Source organism: Squalius cephalus (genome assembly GCF_949319135.1).
Source record: "Squalius cephalus genome assembly, chromosome: 20".
NCBI classification, from domain to species: domain Eukaryota; kingdom Metazoa; phylum Chordata; class Actinopteri; order Cypriniformes; family Leuciscidae; genus Squalius; species Squalius cephalus.
This window is the reverse complement of record NC_137141.1, coordinates 12,374,360-12,389,070: the sequence shown is the minus strand read 5'-3', so window position 1 is coordinate 12,389,070 and position 14,711 is coordinate 12,374,360. Positions and strand designations below refer to the sequence as shown.

General features: G+C 36.9%; 2 protein-coding genes across 5 annotated transcripts in view; both read right to left on the bottom strand.

Moving 5' to 3' along the window:
- Positions 1-11,651, bottom strand: part of mapkbp1 (mitogen-activated protein kinase binding protein 1) — a 55,319-nt gene extending 43,668 nt beyond the window's left edge. For 3 of the 4 annotated variants that reach the window (XM_079852624.1, XM_079852626.1, XM_079852627.1), the window contains exons 1-2: positions 11,152-11,614; positions 7,320-7,411 (exon numbers count right to left, since the gene is read on the bottom strand). In XM_079852624.1, the coding sequence (XP_079708750.1) occupies positions 7,320-7,411; positions 11,152-11,265 (206 nt within the window). In that variant the 5' untranslated portion in view covers positions 11,266-11,614. Of the gene's footprint in view, positions 1-7,319; positions 7,412-11,151 lie in introns of all 4 variants that reach the window. The other variant, XM_079852625.1, reaches the window with a different exon arrangement.
- Positions 11,652-11,843: 192 nt separating this feature from the next.
- Positions 11,844-14,105, bottom strand: LOC307148510 (P2Y purinoceptor 4-like; the record flags this gene model as incomplete). Its single annotated transcript, XM_079854120.1, has 2 exons — positions 11,844-11,927; positions 13,092-14,105. The coding sequence occupies 2 exons, from the start codon at positions 14,103-14,105 to the stop codon at positions 11,844-11,846; spliced, it is 1,098 nt and encodes a 365-aa protein (XP_079710246.1).
- Positions 14,106-14,711: the final 606 nt, after the last annotated feature.

Here is a 14,711-nt window from a genome sequence, read left to right as displayed (position 1 = left end):
GTATGTGTGTATATGTATGTATGTGTGTATATGTGTGTGTGTGTGTGTGTGTGTGTGTGTGTGTGTGTGTGTGTGTGTGTGTGTGTGTGTGTGTGTGTGTGTGTGTGTGTGTGTGTGTATGTATGTGTGTATGTGTGTGTATATATATATATATATATATATATATATATATATATATATATATATATATATATATATATATATATATATATATATATATATATATATATATATACACATACACAGTACCGGTTAAAAGTTTGGAAACAAACATTACTATTTTTTATGTTTTTGTGTTTCAAATGTTTCAAAAATACAGAAAAAAACAGTAATATTGTGAAATATTATTAAAATAATGGTTTTCTATTTTAATATACTTTAAAATATAATTTATTGTGATGCAAAGCTGAATTTTAAGCATCATTAATCCTTCAGAAATCATTCTAATATTATACTCAGTTATTATCACTGTTCAAAACAGTTGTGCATGCTTTTTTTTTTTTGGAGCCTGTGAGACTTTTTTCAGGATTCACTGATGAATAAAAAGTTAAAAAGAACAGCATTTATTCAAAATAGTAAAGATTTCGATTGTTAGAAAATATTTCTTTTTATCAATTTAACACGTCCTTGCAGAATAAAAGTATTAATTTCAATATATATATTTAAATGTTCCTTTAAGTTTGCTATGGTAGCCTTTTACATCAGATATAGCTTTTTTATGTCCAGTTTAATTCACAACTCATGAAGATAAGTGTTGGTAAAAAAAAGAAAATCACCTTCTAGGGTCACAGATGGCAACATTTCTTCATTAAAGTGACCATGATCACGAACAACCTTGTGGAAGAGACCGTTAGTAAAGGGATCATTCAACTGCTTACTTTTCTATAGCGTGGCCCTGCAAATAGCATTCCCTTTCCGCAGTGACCTTCAAGGGAGTTAAACTGATGGCTAGAGAGAGAATGCATTGACTTTGTATGTTTTGCATGTGATGCTTGTATTCGTATGCAAATATATGATCTCTAATGACTTACAGCAGAAAATGTGACATCAAAATTCAGTTCGATTGGATTCAGTTCTCATTCACTTACACTTTCACAAGTAGCCAACAGCGTGTTTGATTTTCAATTATTGTCCACAAAGGCTTTTTCCAAGTACATGACAGCAGACTCAGAGTAAAACTGATACTTTTAATCTATCCTAACATTATCTCCAGCGTGAGTGGCTTCTACTTGTTTTGTATTCCCGGGGGTGTCTTTAGATTGCGGCTCTCCTCTCAGAGTGTGAGATGTCATTAGAGAGTGTGTGTGGAGCCGGAGAGCCTCACGAGCGCTGAATACTGCAATGCAGCAGAGAGAACGACCACACACACCACAGCGACGCTGCTAAACTAACCTCTTCTCCTATTCCTTTATTTTTTCACTCAGCCCATGTCACCCCTTCCTTCCTTCCTTGCATCCGTCATCCTCTTTTCTTTCGTTTCCCCTCATCGCATTGGTTCGTTCAGCTCTACTGACCCACTTTACCGCAGAGCACAAGGGCGAGAGACTGTGACACACATTTTCATGCATCTATGATTAACACAGAAGGCCTTTTATTCATTATGCTCATATCTATTCTACAGTGACCGCCGCATTACACCAGAACTCATTCATCATTCAAACACTCAAATACAGTTCTCTGAAGTTCCTGCCTGCAGAAATGGATAAACTGGCCCAGGGTGCACTATTATTATAAATGACCTTGTAATATTTGCAATAAATTGATCAGTTTACTTCAGTACGTGTGTTCCATACATAAACATGATTCTAATCTAATTTGTTTTTTTTGGTTGTGCCTGTGATTACACACTAGCCTAGTATTTAAACCTATACTGAGAGACTCGTGGTAAAACACAACAGGTGCAAGCATAACTTCCTCTGGATCTCCAAGAAAAATGTTGAGAAATGAAAAAGACGAGTCAGTTAGCTTCTGGTTTTTCCTGTTTTTCCTGGTTTTGTGGAAGAGTCCATCCTGAAGCACACATACACTACTCACCCCTCAGAATAACACTGACATTACTGTTCAACAATTCCTAATATGGAGTTTTACAGCATTTCGCTTCAAGACAAAGAGTAAAAACATTGTAAGAATCATGACAGTGAGTTTAAATAGGCTCATGGAATGATTCTCTAAACACGTGTGTGCGTGTACGTGTGTGTGTGTGTGTGTGTTTTTCTATCCCGATGGGGACTTCAACCTGATTGCACACTGACTCATGGGGACGTGTCACTGTGGGGACCTAAATTGAGGTCCCCATGAGGAAACAAGCTTATATTTAAATCATAATAAGTTTTTGTGAGAATGCAAAAATGCAGAAAGTTTTGTGTGATGGGTAGGTTTAGGGGTCGGGTTAGTGTAACGGGACAGAATATACAGTTTGTACAGTATAAAAACCATTATGTCTATGGAGAGTCCCCACAAAGAAATCAAACCAGACATGTGTGTAGTCCAGGTAAACCCTACATTATGGGGACAAAATGTCCCCACAAAGCTGGCAATATCCAAAATCCTTGTTCTTGTGGGGAAATTGTTTAGTCCCCATGAGGAAAATGGCTTATAAATCATACTATGTGATTTTTATTTGTTGAAAATGTAAAAATGCAGAACGTTTTCTGTGATGGATAGGTTTAGGAGTAGGGTTAGGGGATAGAATATACAGTTTGTACAGTATGAATAAAACATTGTCTATCATTAGAAAGTCCCCATAAAACATGGAAACCCAACATTCATAGCAAAACAAATCACTGACGAGTGGTCTATTCCCAACAAGAGTGAAACAAATATTCATAATATTATATACAAAAAAATAAATACAAATAAAATAAAATTAAATTCACTCCTGATGGCAATCATGGCATTAATAAATAACCAAACTTACTGGCACCAAATATGGTTCTGCACAAGTGACCCAAATCTTATATCATACTGGCCAGTAAGTTTCCAACATTAGTTAAAAATAAAAATAAAAATCTGCATATTACCAGCAGTGTGAATATCCCGAGATCATTCAGATGGAACCAAACTATTCTTAAAAAACTAGTCCTTGGACAAATGTGCTCATTTAGGTAAGATTCATGAAAACAGGACAGCTCCCTGAAGAAACCTTCATCTTTAATTAATATGGTAGAGAGTCCAGATGGAGTTAACTGCTCTTTCAGACCTGAAAATACATTCAAATTTCACTCTAATATTAATAATCCAATATTTTATTTAATCTCAGATGCTTTATTAAATGCACTTTGACCACCTTATAGGCAGATGACATTCGAGGTCATGGTTAAATCAGAACAACACACCCCTGGGGAATATCTGATGCTGACAGTTTGTGAAGGACTGTAACTAACAATGCAGACTTGGTTACTTTTTATTTCCAGGAGCTACTTATGTGCACACGCACTCGATTGAACTACAGCACCATAAAACTCAACCTCGGATAACATCACATTTGTTTCCAGCAACGGCACAGTCTTCACACAATAAAAAAGCATTTCATGTCCCTCTTAGAGAACCAGCTTGGTATCTAATATACATGTGGGGTCTGTTTATCTGTGACAGCTGCATAAGCCTGCGCTAATTTTCCAACCTATTGCAAGCCAAGACATCTGCACCAAATGCTCGCTTGGCTCAAATCAAACTGCTGACCTAGCATAGGGTGGAGTTTGCTATGGGAGCTGTGTGAGCCTTAAAAATAAGAAGAGCGCTCCTAGTTTCCTATACTGCAGTCAACGGATTGCAGATAGCAGTACAGTTTGTTCAGTATGTCACAAACTGTCTTAAGGTTCTAGCCAGGTCACATCTAATTTTTCATAAGCCATGTTTGTTTTTTAAACATGCATTTTTTAATGTTTCATCAGCAGAGCGATCAACACAATCATATTGAATGGATTGCACTTCTATCCCTGACAGCCTTGTTTTCCAATAAGGAGATGGAAAATTCTAGGGTTGGCCACCAAACAAAGCTCGAGAGGCAAAATATGAAATCAAAATGAACAGTATTATTAGTAGTTCCTGTTCCTGGGCAGACTAAGACACTCTATGAAGTGATTTAAACATCCTTTCACAACGATCTATGAAGAAAACGATTGTGGTGAAGTGAATCAATCACTATTGCCACACATATTTATAAATATTGGTATTATAAATATATAGTACTGGTCAAAAGTTTGGGATCTGTAAGTTTTTTTTATTATTATTATTCTAATATGCTGATTTGGTGCTCTGGAAAAAATTCTTATTATTATCATCAATGTTGAAAACAGTTGTACAGCTCATTTTTGTGGAAACCGTGATGTATGATTTTCAGGAGTCTTTGATGAATAAAAATCACTTTTTATCACTTTTCATTTTACATTCTTTCATAATATAAAATCTTACTGACCCCAAACTTGTAAGTATGCACATATACAGTATTGATTACTTAATTTCCAAACTTTTCCTCCCCATTAGAAGAGTGACAAGTTATTGTAACTGAGAGTTAGGAATTTGGTTCAGAGCACTAGAGCTTAACGAGTTAATCAGATTACAAGCACCATGTGATGGAAGAGGAAGGTTTTTCTTCGTTATATACTATACATAGGCAGCATTGCTGGAGTACCACTGACTAAAGCTTGGTAGAGTAATGCTTTGGAACTAGGGCCTCTCGATTATGGCAAAAATCATAATCACGATTATAGGTGGGCGATACGATCAAAGTCTTATTTCAAGATATGAGTCATTTTAAATGTCAGTGAAATTTCACAATTATCGATACTTTAGCAAAAACTAATGCTAGGTTAATTTTAGTAAGAAACAGGTCCTCAAAATAAATACATAAGACAAGTAAACAGTCAGCAATACAATAAGAACAAATAAACTAATTGCAAACAAAACTGACAAATAAATACAACAGATCAAAAGTATAAATTAAATAAACAGTGTTTTAAAGGTGCTGTATGTAACTTTTTCACTCTACTAAAGCATAAAAATACCATAATATGTTTGCAGATATTTAGGAAACATGCTAAGTTCACATACTCGTTTCTCTGAAAAACACTTCGACAGTTATTTTACATGTTCCATGTTGTCGGTTGGTTTTTGTTTTGGTCTGTGTGATCTTGCCCACTGCCAGTTCACCTAATAGTATTTCGACACCCCGGGATGCCAGTTACCAGGAAACAGCGTATTGCAGCCAGCAAACAAACTGGGTCAGAGATTGCAGATTCCACACAACCTAAAAAGCCTCGGTATCATCTAAAAATCTCTATAATGAGAGTATATTAAAATGCGGATAAATCAACTTGTCAACTTATAGTGTGTAAGTCTACTCGGCCACAAATTGCGCTCAATCTTGTTGTGTGTCCTTAAACTGGCGACCCACATGAGCGTCGGGTCTGAGGAGGAGGGGGCTAGGGGAAACAACGATTTCTGATATTTTTAATTTGGACTGCAGTACCTATTTTGACCACTAGCTGTCATTCTTACAGACTGCACCTTTAAGTTTTTCAGGAAGATGTAGGTAATCAGAAACAGTGGTAATCACATAAGTAATAGCCTACAACAACAAAATAATAATAATCAAATGTGAATAACACTACATAGTCTTACTGTACACATCAAATATTGATTAATCCTTATTAAAGCTAAGTTATTCATTTCCATTGTCAAATGTTATTTGATTAACATTAATGACAGACTGCAGCAGGAATATTATGCTGCTGTCACTTTAAAAGCTATGCATGGATCCAATATACTGTTGCACACGTGTTTCTTTCTCAACTGTGTACGTTTACTTAAGACATAACCCATCGTGTTTACATGAATACTCTCCAAAAAGGCATTTTGACATTTTTCTGTGTACGCGTTTAGGCGCGTATCCGAAGCCCATTTGCTTATCTGCGTTTGGCTCCGACTCGGAGTGCGCACACAGAAAGCCAGCTGGGAATCAGTATCTCTTTTGCTGCTTCATGAGCTTTTAATAACACTATTTAATATCAAACACGTCCCACAGTTTAACTGCATTTTACAACACTCACTTATTTTGCTGATTTGGAACTATCCATTCCATTTAATCTATGAAAAGTGAAATAAATAGTCTTTCTAAAGTCTAAAGGCCCGTTCACACCAAGCATGATAACTATAAAGATAACGATAAAGATAACTATGCGTCCACACCAACGAACGATAACGGTCTTTTTATTCTAAGCATGCGCGCGCCCGGATGATCCAGATCCATTTTAAATGCGCGAGACCTTTAAATTAGAATGGATTCTGATTGGCTGTCAGTGTTTTATCGTTCGACAGCTGGAAAAAAATCGTTCTGAAAGTGATCCCAACGATATCGTTCCTCATATCTTTATCGTTATAGTTGTGGTGTGAACTCTGTTATTCTTTAATATGGAGAACGATTTTTAGAATTATATCTTTATCGTTATCTTCATAGTTATCGTCCTTGGTGTGAACGGGCCTTAACTCTTCCTAAAGAAAATGTTTAATATCGGTTTCATCAGATTGTCTTGATCATGTGTTCTGCCTTTGATGACTTAACAAAAAATACTCTAGAACTGTACAGTGATGATATCAAGAGATAACTGTATGATAAGCCTTATCCATACACCATGGCATTAACATGACGCTCCAAGGTATTTTTAGACAATACTGTTGTATTGCTATGGTACAAAAAATGTGAGTGGAACACTTGGAGGAATGTGGAAGAATGTAAATCACAAGGCCAGGTGCACAAGATAAATAAATAAAAAATGGCAAAAGAAATTATTTTTGGCCACTGCTCTAATTCAATCCATTTGGATGGCAAAAATGTCCTAAAATCAAGCTGCATTCATGATTTGGAGAGAGAACCGAGCCCCTACAGGATGTTTTGAGAGCTGAATTGTTTCTGTAAAATGCTAGACTAGCCCTCAGTAGGTTATAGGCCCTGTCTGAAGCACACACTCAAACTCCTCTTTCAGATCCAGAACTTCCTGTTTGTACCACACCTAATTTCCCTCTGAGAACACTCATTTGTTATCAGACTGTTATCTCTCTCCTTTTCCTCTCTGTAGTCTCTTGTTCGCCAATAGGAAAATCCTCCATTGGTCTTCTTGAACGAAGGTATCCACACGACTCTGTCTTAAGCAATGTGCTACAAATCGAACCAACTTTATGTGACTACCTCCTCCAAGGTGAGATCTGACTCACAGTCATAAATCATCATTCCATTGACAACATTCACATAGCCTTGTTCTTTAAGCGTGCGTCACATAAAACTGCTAAAAATGTCAATCATATAAAACTGAGTTACTCACCCGGCAGGGTAGGCAACCAGTCCTGAGTGTGGATCACATGCCAAAGCACGGCTCCCAGCGGAAGTGATTCCCAGAACTTTCTCCAACGTCACCTGTTGAATTATATGGAAAATGAGAAATAACAAAAGTTATGATGTGCATTACAAGATCCTTAAAGTTACAAAGAGTCTTTAAATGTCACACATTGTGAAATAATAACCCAATAATAATAATAACCCAATCTCACGGGAAAACATAACTATTTTACGAGGTGGCGATTTCATATGAATTCTTATCATGCGAGTTGTACTTTATTTGTTTACAGGGACATTAATAAACAGATGTAAATGTGACAGAATTAAACAAAAAGGCTATTTTTCATCAGACCCTTGACAGAATGTTAAAAAGAAAACAGAAAATACTAACAGAAACTAACATGCGGTTTTACTAACAGAAAATTGTCTAAACAACGTACGAAAATGTATTATTATTATTAAAAAATTAAGCATGAAGTTCCCCTAACCCCACCACTAAACACATGAATGACAAAGTACAAATTCAAACAAATTAGCCATCAATTCGCCAAAACATAAAATAGTTACGAATCGCCATTAGATTGTGTTGAATAAAATTATATCATTATTTTATAGCATTATTTGAATGATGAACTATAGCCTAGGCTATATAAAAATTAAACTAAATTGAACATTTAAACAAAGGACAAATCACAAATATATGATGACACCAAAAATTGCAAGACAAACTCAATTCTGGTTTAAGCAAAATGTCAGTTAAATTACATAACTTTTCCATAATTAGATTACAACAACATTCAGAGTCAGTGAATGACTGCAAATAAATTATGTGATTATACTATAGACATATCTATTTAGCTAGTAAAAGATGAGTTGGAAAATTACAGCAACAAATTTACTTGAATAAAGACCACTTATTAAAAGTGTTTATTATGCAATACTTTGTTTAAAGAACCTTAGAGACTATAAATGCGGGCAGAATGAGTCTACTAACTAGGCTATTGCCCCAAAGTGGTGTTGTCATCTTAAAAAAATATTATGAGCTAGAAATTTTCCATGATACTTTGTTAAAGGGACAGTTCACCCAAAAATTCTGTCATCATTTACTCACCCTCAAGTTGTTCCAAACCTGTGTGAATGTCTTTCTTCTGCTAAACACATTCTTCACAATATCTTCTTTTGTGTTCTTAGAAAATTCATACAGGTTTGGAACAACTTGGTGGTGAGTAAATGATGACAGAATTTTCATTTTCGGGTGAACTATCCCTTATGAACTACATAAACTCAAAGCAAAACACTGATTGAAGCAAAAGAACAAATTCAAATATAAAATTCACAAATCTACAAACAGTAAACAGGCCATGTATTGTTTCAATAGCATTTCCATTACAGCGTCCATTACAACTGCATAAGAACCGAGTAATAACATGCTTAAAATGCCAAAATTTGGTGAAACGGCCTGCAGTTACACAAAGTTGTTGTTTTATAATTAAAGATTGCATAACATCTGTACAAGATGAACACATAATAGTGCCATTCTAACAAAAATAAAGGTATGCACATGCACAAGGTGTTTAGTTTTCAACATTTTAAGTGCAATACAATACACACCACATACAAATTCGCTTATTGAACATCTGCACCTGTCTGTTCAACATCTGAAACCTTTATTCAATGCATTAAAACCTCTGCCAGACCACCTCTTCAAAGCAAACATCCCAGCAGAGAACACTCTCTCACATCAATCACATGCCACTTTAAGAACAGGTCAATGGAGAAATGAGAGGAACAACACCTGGTTTATGAAGTAGTCTCCTCTAATTCTGCCATCTTAGACCATTTCCCCACTATATGGGTTGTCTTTCCATTTATTGCAGTTTTATCCTTCAAAAATGCAGGTTTCAAAAAGCCAAAGTTGAAGACGCTACGCATGTACATTTATTATCCTAGTGTAAGCTGAATGTAGCCCCAATGTACAACCACAATTTGTGCTGAACATGCCGATATACAAAGCACTGTAATTGAGGTTGTTGCTTTGATTTATCATCTTTCCAAAGATGTTTTGACAGACCTCCATATATCCACTGTATATTAGTGCCTTAGAGTGCTGGAACAACATAAACTATTTTCAAATGCATGCGGTTTTTAAGCCATTTCTCATTCAGCATCTCTCATGGGAATTTCTGGACCAACGGCTGTATCACGCACTTTTCCAGAAACTTTTTTTGCAATCGCTGTATGTCGAATCCTCAGAGAAAGGCAAAGACCTTGAGCCAAGAGTCAATGAACTGCACAGCACCTGGAGGAATGGCTTTGATTTCGATGCAGCGTGTAAACCTTAGAAAACCGAACCCAGTATAAGAGATGAACTGATGGTCTTACAAAAAGCTCAGATCTCTTTGTTTGGCTCCAGAGATTCCTCTGACACCAGAGATTCCTCAACTGCTTTAGGCAGAGAGAGAGAGACATCTGCTCTTTTATACAGAACAAAGGCACCTTGACAGAGTCTTTTGCATAACACTTAAATAGTAGCATGTACAAGATACTGTCTCTGGAGCAGTGATAATCACACACTCAGATAGTACCACTCCAATTGTGCTTTTTTTATGATGAATTGCATGTTTAATGCATGAAATGGATGTAGTTGGGGCCCATTATTTGCAACAAAAAAAAAAGATGTCTTTGATCAACGCAATATTAAACTAGTCTTTATAATATTGCAGTGCTTTGCAAACATTCAGTAACATAAATGTTTAAAATTGCTTATTATATTCTGGTCCTACAATAAGGATTGGGTGCCTCCATTGTAAGAGTATGTGATTTTTTTAAGAGTAGGTAATAGAGGAGGTAAAATCTCCTCCACAAACCACACAGTCTGAGGTATCGTTTAATTCTGTAGCACAAACAGTGAAGTTTAATATGTTAGTTATGGGCATAACTCTAAAGTTGACCAATAAAACGACCTCATATGAACACCAAAATACAGACTAGTGGAACATTCCATATAGATATGGATTTGGTTACTGAACATGTGGTAGTGCGAACAACAGTGTGTAATTTATGAGCAACAAATCATATGCAGCTTAGGTCCCAGAGTTATTTAAGGCATTCATCTCAGTTGCAAAACGGTCTCAACAATCACACAGTCACAGGGACTCCTGTGTATGAAAGGGAAGTACAGTCAGTCACCCAAGGGTCTGCAGCAGTAAACAGGCAATCTGAATGGAATGCAACAGTCAGGGATGATTGCTTTGATTCAAAAAATAGTTACAGTTACAATAACAAGAGCAAAAGGACAGATTTACAGCAGAAGTACAGGCCACAAATATCAATACTACTCTAAATAAGGATGAATGCTAAAAATTATTATATATTTATTTAAAAAACTGAAAAAGCACCAAATATTAGGCTATATTATAAACTGACTGTTTAAAATCGGAATGATTAATATCCTAATGCATACTTGTGCAATATTGCCAATGCTTTACATTAATTTAGTGCAATTTATTATTATGCATTATATTTTCCCAGCATGAGTTTACCAGGGATTGAAATGATTTGTGACATCTGGCAAATATAGGTCAGTGCATTTTGCAGCCTTCTTACTGTTGCATTGCACTGACAGAGCCACAGTATGCCTTTGTAAAGTTTACATAACAAACCCCGAAAAAATCTGACATATTAGTGTCAATTCACTGACGCCTTGCATCAAACTGCAGAAAATCACAGCGATACATGATATGATACATTTACAGGCAACTGCAGATACAGATTGCACACATGCTTCGTGTCATACAGTAAATGCACTGTAACGTTACCTTATTACTGAGATTCTCTTTGTTGATCCCAGCTTTACTTCTTCTCAATTTGATGGAAGGCGACCGGAGCAGATTTTTAAGCCGACTTTTGATAGTTGTATTTTCCACTGTCATCTTGATTTGGTGTGCTCTTGAATCAACGTTTCCAACAAACAAGCGGAAGCCCTTCGCTCTACAGTCACAGCTGATGATCAATTAAACGATACGCGTTTAAAGTAAGCCATGGTCTGATCATAGCCTTTTATTTCATAATACTAAACCAATCCGCCGGAACCGTCATCGCGATAAATCCAGTGTGGTTGTCCTGCCGGTGAGAGACGCGCTCCTCTTTAACGTCCATTTGTTAAAATGGACCATGTTTCGTGTCTAGAGTCAGCAGTTTGACGGTCTGAAAGCTCCGCGAATCACCTCCAGCCGTGATACCTTCACCGGTACAGTGTGTGTATTTACAAATTCTACTACTGTAAAGGCCAGGCTCATGAATATTAATTATAGAATGCGAGTTTGTTCTGTCAGTTTCACGATTGGCTGAAACGCTGACGACGGGAGGCGGACGCTAGTCAACTGGCCAATTAACGACTTCTGCTATGGGGGAATGCTTGACTTCTGAATATTAATGAGACGACGAGTCTTGAAACCCCGGGAAGGTTACGAATTAACGTGTGCTTGACCTAATTAATATTAAGATAGCCTTAGCCATAGTATACATTGTTACGCATGGCATTACTACTAGGCTGATTATACTGCGGGCGGTTGTGTGACACTGCAGTGTTTCCCTAAGGTGTAGACAATTCGTTTACTTAAGGCAAAGTGTTTATTTTGATGTTTGCAAATAATAGGACAAATAGTAAAACAGAGAATTGTGGCATTATATGTTAATGTTCCCCAGATGGGAAATCCAGTTTAAGATTATAACTGCGTTCTAGAACATGGGTTCTAGACAGGTTTAGGCTGGTGCAAGACCAAATTGACCAGTAACCGTATACCTGCTGGTAATACCATACAGGGCAGATTTGCATTTTACAGCAATGGTTCCAATGTAAACACTGCATGATTGCATTTCTCCAGTCTAGACCGAATGGCATTATGTGATTCCATGTAGCTTTCAATGGACGTGAAACTTCGTAATATAAATTGTCCAAGTACTCTGAAGAAAAGACAACAAAGAGATGCCATAAACCTCCCTGCATGGCGAACTATTTATGACGAAGAACAAATTCAGCCTGATGTGGCATTCAGACTGAAAATAGCAGAAACTGAATGACAAAAGCAACGGTTTAAAAATAGATTTATCCCTTCATTAACTAAACATTGTTGTAAAAAAATAAACATCAACTGAATCTCAAATGTTAACTTGTTAGTGTTAACATGTAAGTTCGATTGAATTATTGTGTAGTAGCCTATACCTATTTTTTTTCCCACACACCAAGTCTGCCATCTAGTGATGGTAAGAAGTAGCCTACCTTAGGATTTACTTTTAGGTTTGTTTGTTTTTTCATTCAACTGTGAACTCAACTTGACTAGTACATATGGCCAACTTTAGAACAATTTCGATTTAGATTCAATTTAGATTAATCGCTCATTTGACATTTGAAACTGTGAGTCAGACAGACACAAATATGAAATAGTTTATTTCCTTGCTTTGCCACAAAGTCATCATACACCTTTTATTTAAAACAAACAACTACATCAGCAAGAAAAAACGTATGTAAACTTACATTTATAGTTATATTAAAATGTTATATTAAGTTATATTAAAGACATTAAATGCATCAACTCACAATTGTGCAACTAGATATGTGTGGGTGGTCTTTAAAATATTATTTGTTCATGTTTTTATTATTCTGCATTATTTCTGTTCTGTTTTTGGAACCACCATGAAGTTGGATCACACTGGTAGGTTCATCTGAAGGCCCTCCCAAATCTTGTTTCTTACCTACCTGTAAGAACTTTCTAGCCCAGTTTCCCAACACCACCATAGGAGGAAGTTTACCATGTCCCCGCTGCATATGGAAAATTAAAGGATCAAGACATGCATTGAGACAGTACAGTATTTGAGAGACTTCAGAGAGCAGGTTGACCACCCATGCAACCCAGCAAGCATTTTTGCAGTGATCCAAAGTGAAGAAAATTATACAGGCAATGATGTAAAGCAGCTGTCCTGGCACCCAACACACCAGGAAGTTGGCAATGAAAACAGCAATCAGCCAGATGGTCTTGTCCAAGCCTTGCATGTTGCCTTGGCCCCACTGCTGCCTTGACTGCTTCATCCTGGAAATGATCTTCGCATAGGCAGGAATGATGAGGATCAGTGGGACAGAAACCTGAATGGAGTAGTAGGACATGAGATTGTAGGTTGCTTCAGTGGTCCTGAACTTCGAGATCACCACCGCTCCACACACATGGATGCCATCCTTCCTGACCGAATAGAAAATGTTAGGATAACTGAAGTAGACCAAGAGGACAGTGATGGCCCAGAGAAGAAGCGAAACCAGTGCAGTGTTCCGAGGGGTGCGGATCATTCGGGACTCCAGAGGGAAGACGATTGCTAGGAAGCGGTCAGTGCTTATGGCGCAGATGAACATGGTACTAGACGTCAACCCGACAAAGTATAGGATTTTCACCACAATGCAGAGCGGACGGCCAATTTTCCAGTGGTAGTCAGAGCTAATGTAGACAGCCCAGGGTCCCATAGAGGCCAAATAGGCAAGGTCACACAGAGCTAGGTTCAGTACACCAATGGAGCCAATACTCCAAGGATGGGATGGCCGCAGACAAGTCCACAGGCTCCAGAGATTTCCAATTGTTCCAAGGATTGAAAGCATGTAAAAGACAAAAGGTATGAAGTTGGTGGCATACTTGCGGTTAGAGGGACAGTCTATGTGTAGAACCAAAGGAAGGGTCATATGATTGGAGCTGGTGCAGTTCTCTGTCCAATTGTTTACTGCCGACATTTCTTATGCTTAGTCTATATTCCATTAAAAAGAAAGAGGCAAAATTAGTTACCTATCCATTGTAACTTATTATTCTTAACTATCTAGCACCATTTTGGTCTGGATGCAGAACTCAAATCCATACTATTTCAGTCTCATCTCTTACAACATGTTAAACAAAATGCACATTCAAGAATGGATGGATCTTACCTTGACAAAGCTGAAAGAGGTTTGATTACACCTCTTTGTCAACTGCTTTATATCAACCATGATTCCTCCTGGAAATAGATCGGTGTTTGCTCTTGGGACTTGCGAGCAAGGTAAAAACCATTAGTAGATAACCTACAATTACCTTGATAATTACCATGTAATTCTCTAAAGTCTGTATCAAATGTCAAATGAAACGCTTCGGAGTCTTCAAGGTATGTTTTTGGACAATAGACTGACGCATCAACCTGGACTGTTTCCCAAAAGCATCATAAGCCCAAGTAGATTAAAATATAGATTAATATTTTGAGTATTAATATATTTGCTGATAAACATGCCCACATGCGTTTTAAATTGAGCATGCTCATTTACATCTCATTTGTTGTATTAAATATCAGAATTTGGCCAAATGCTAATTGT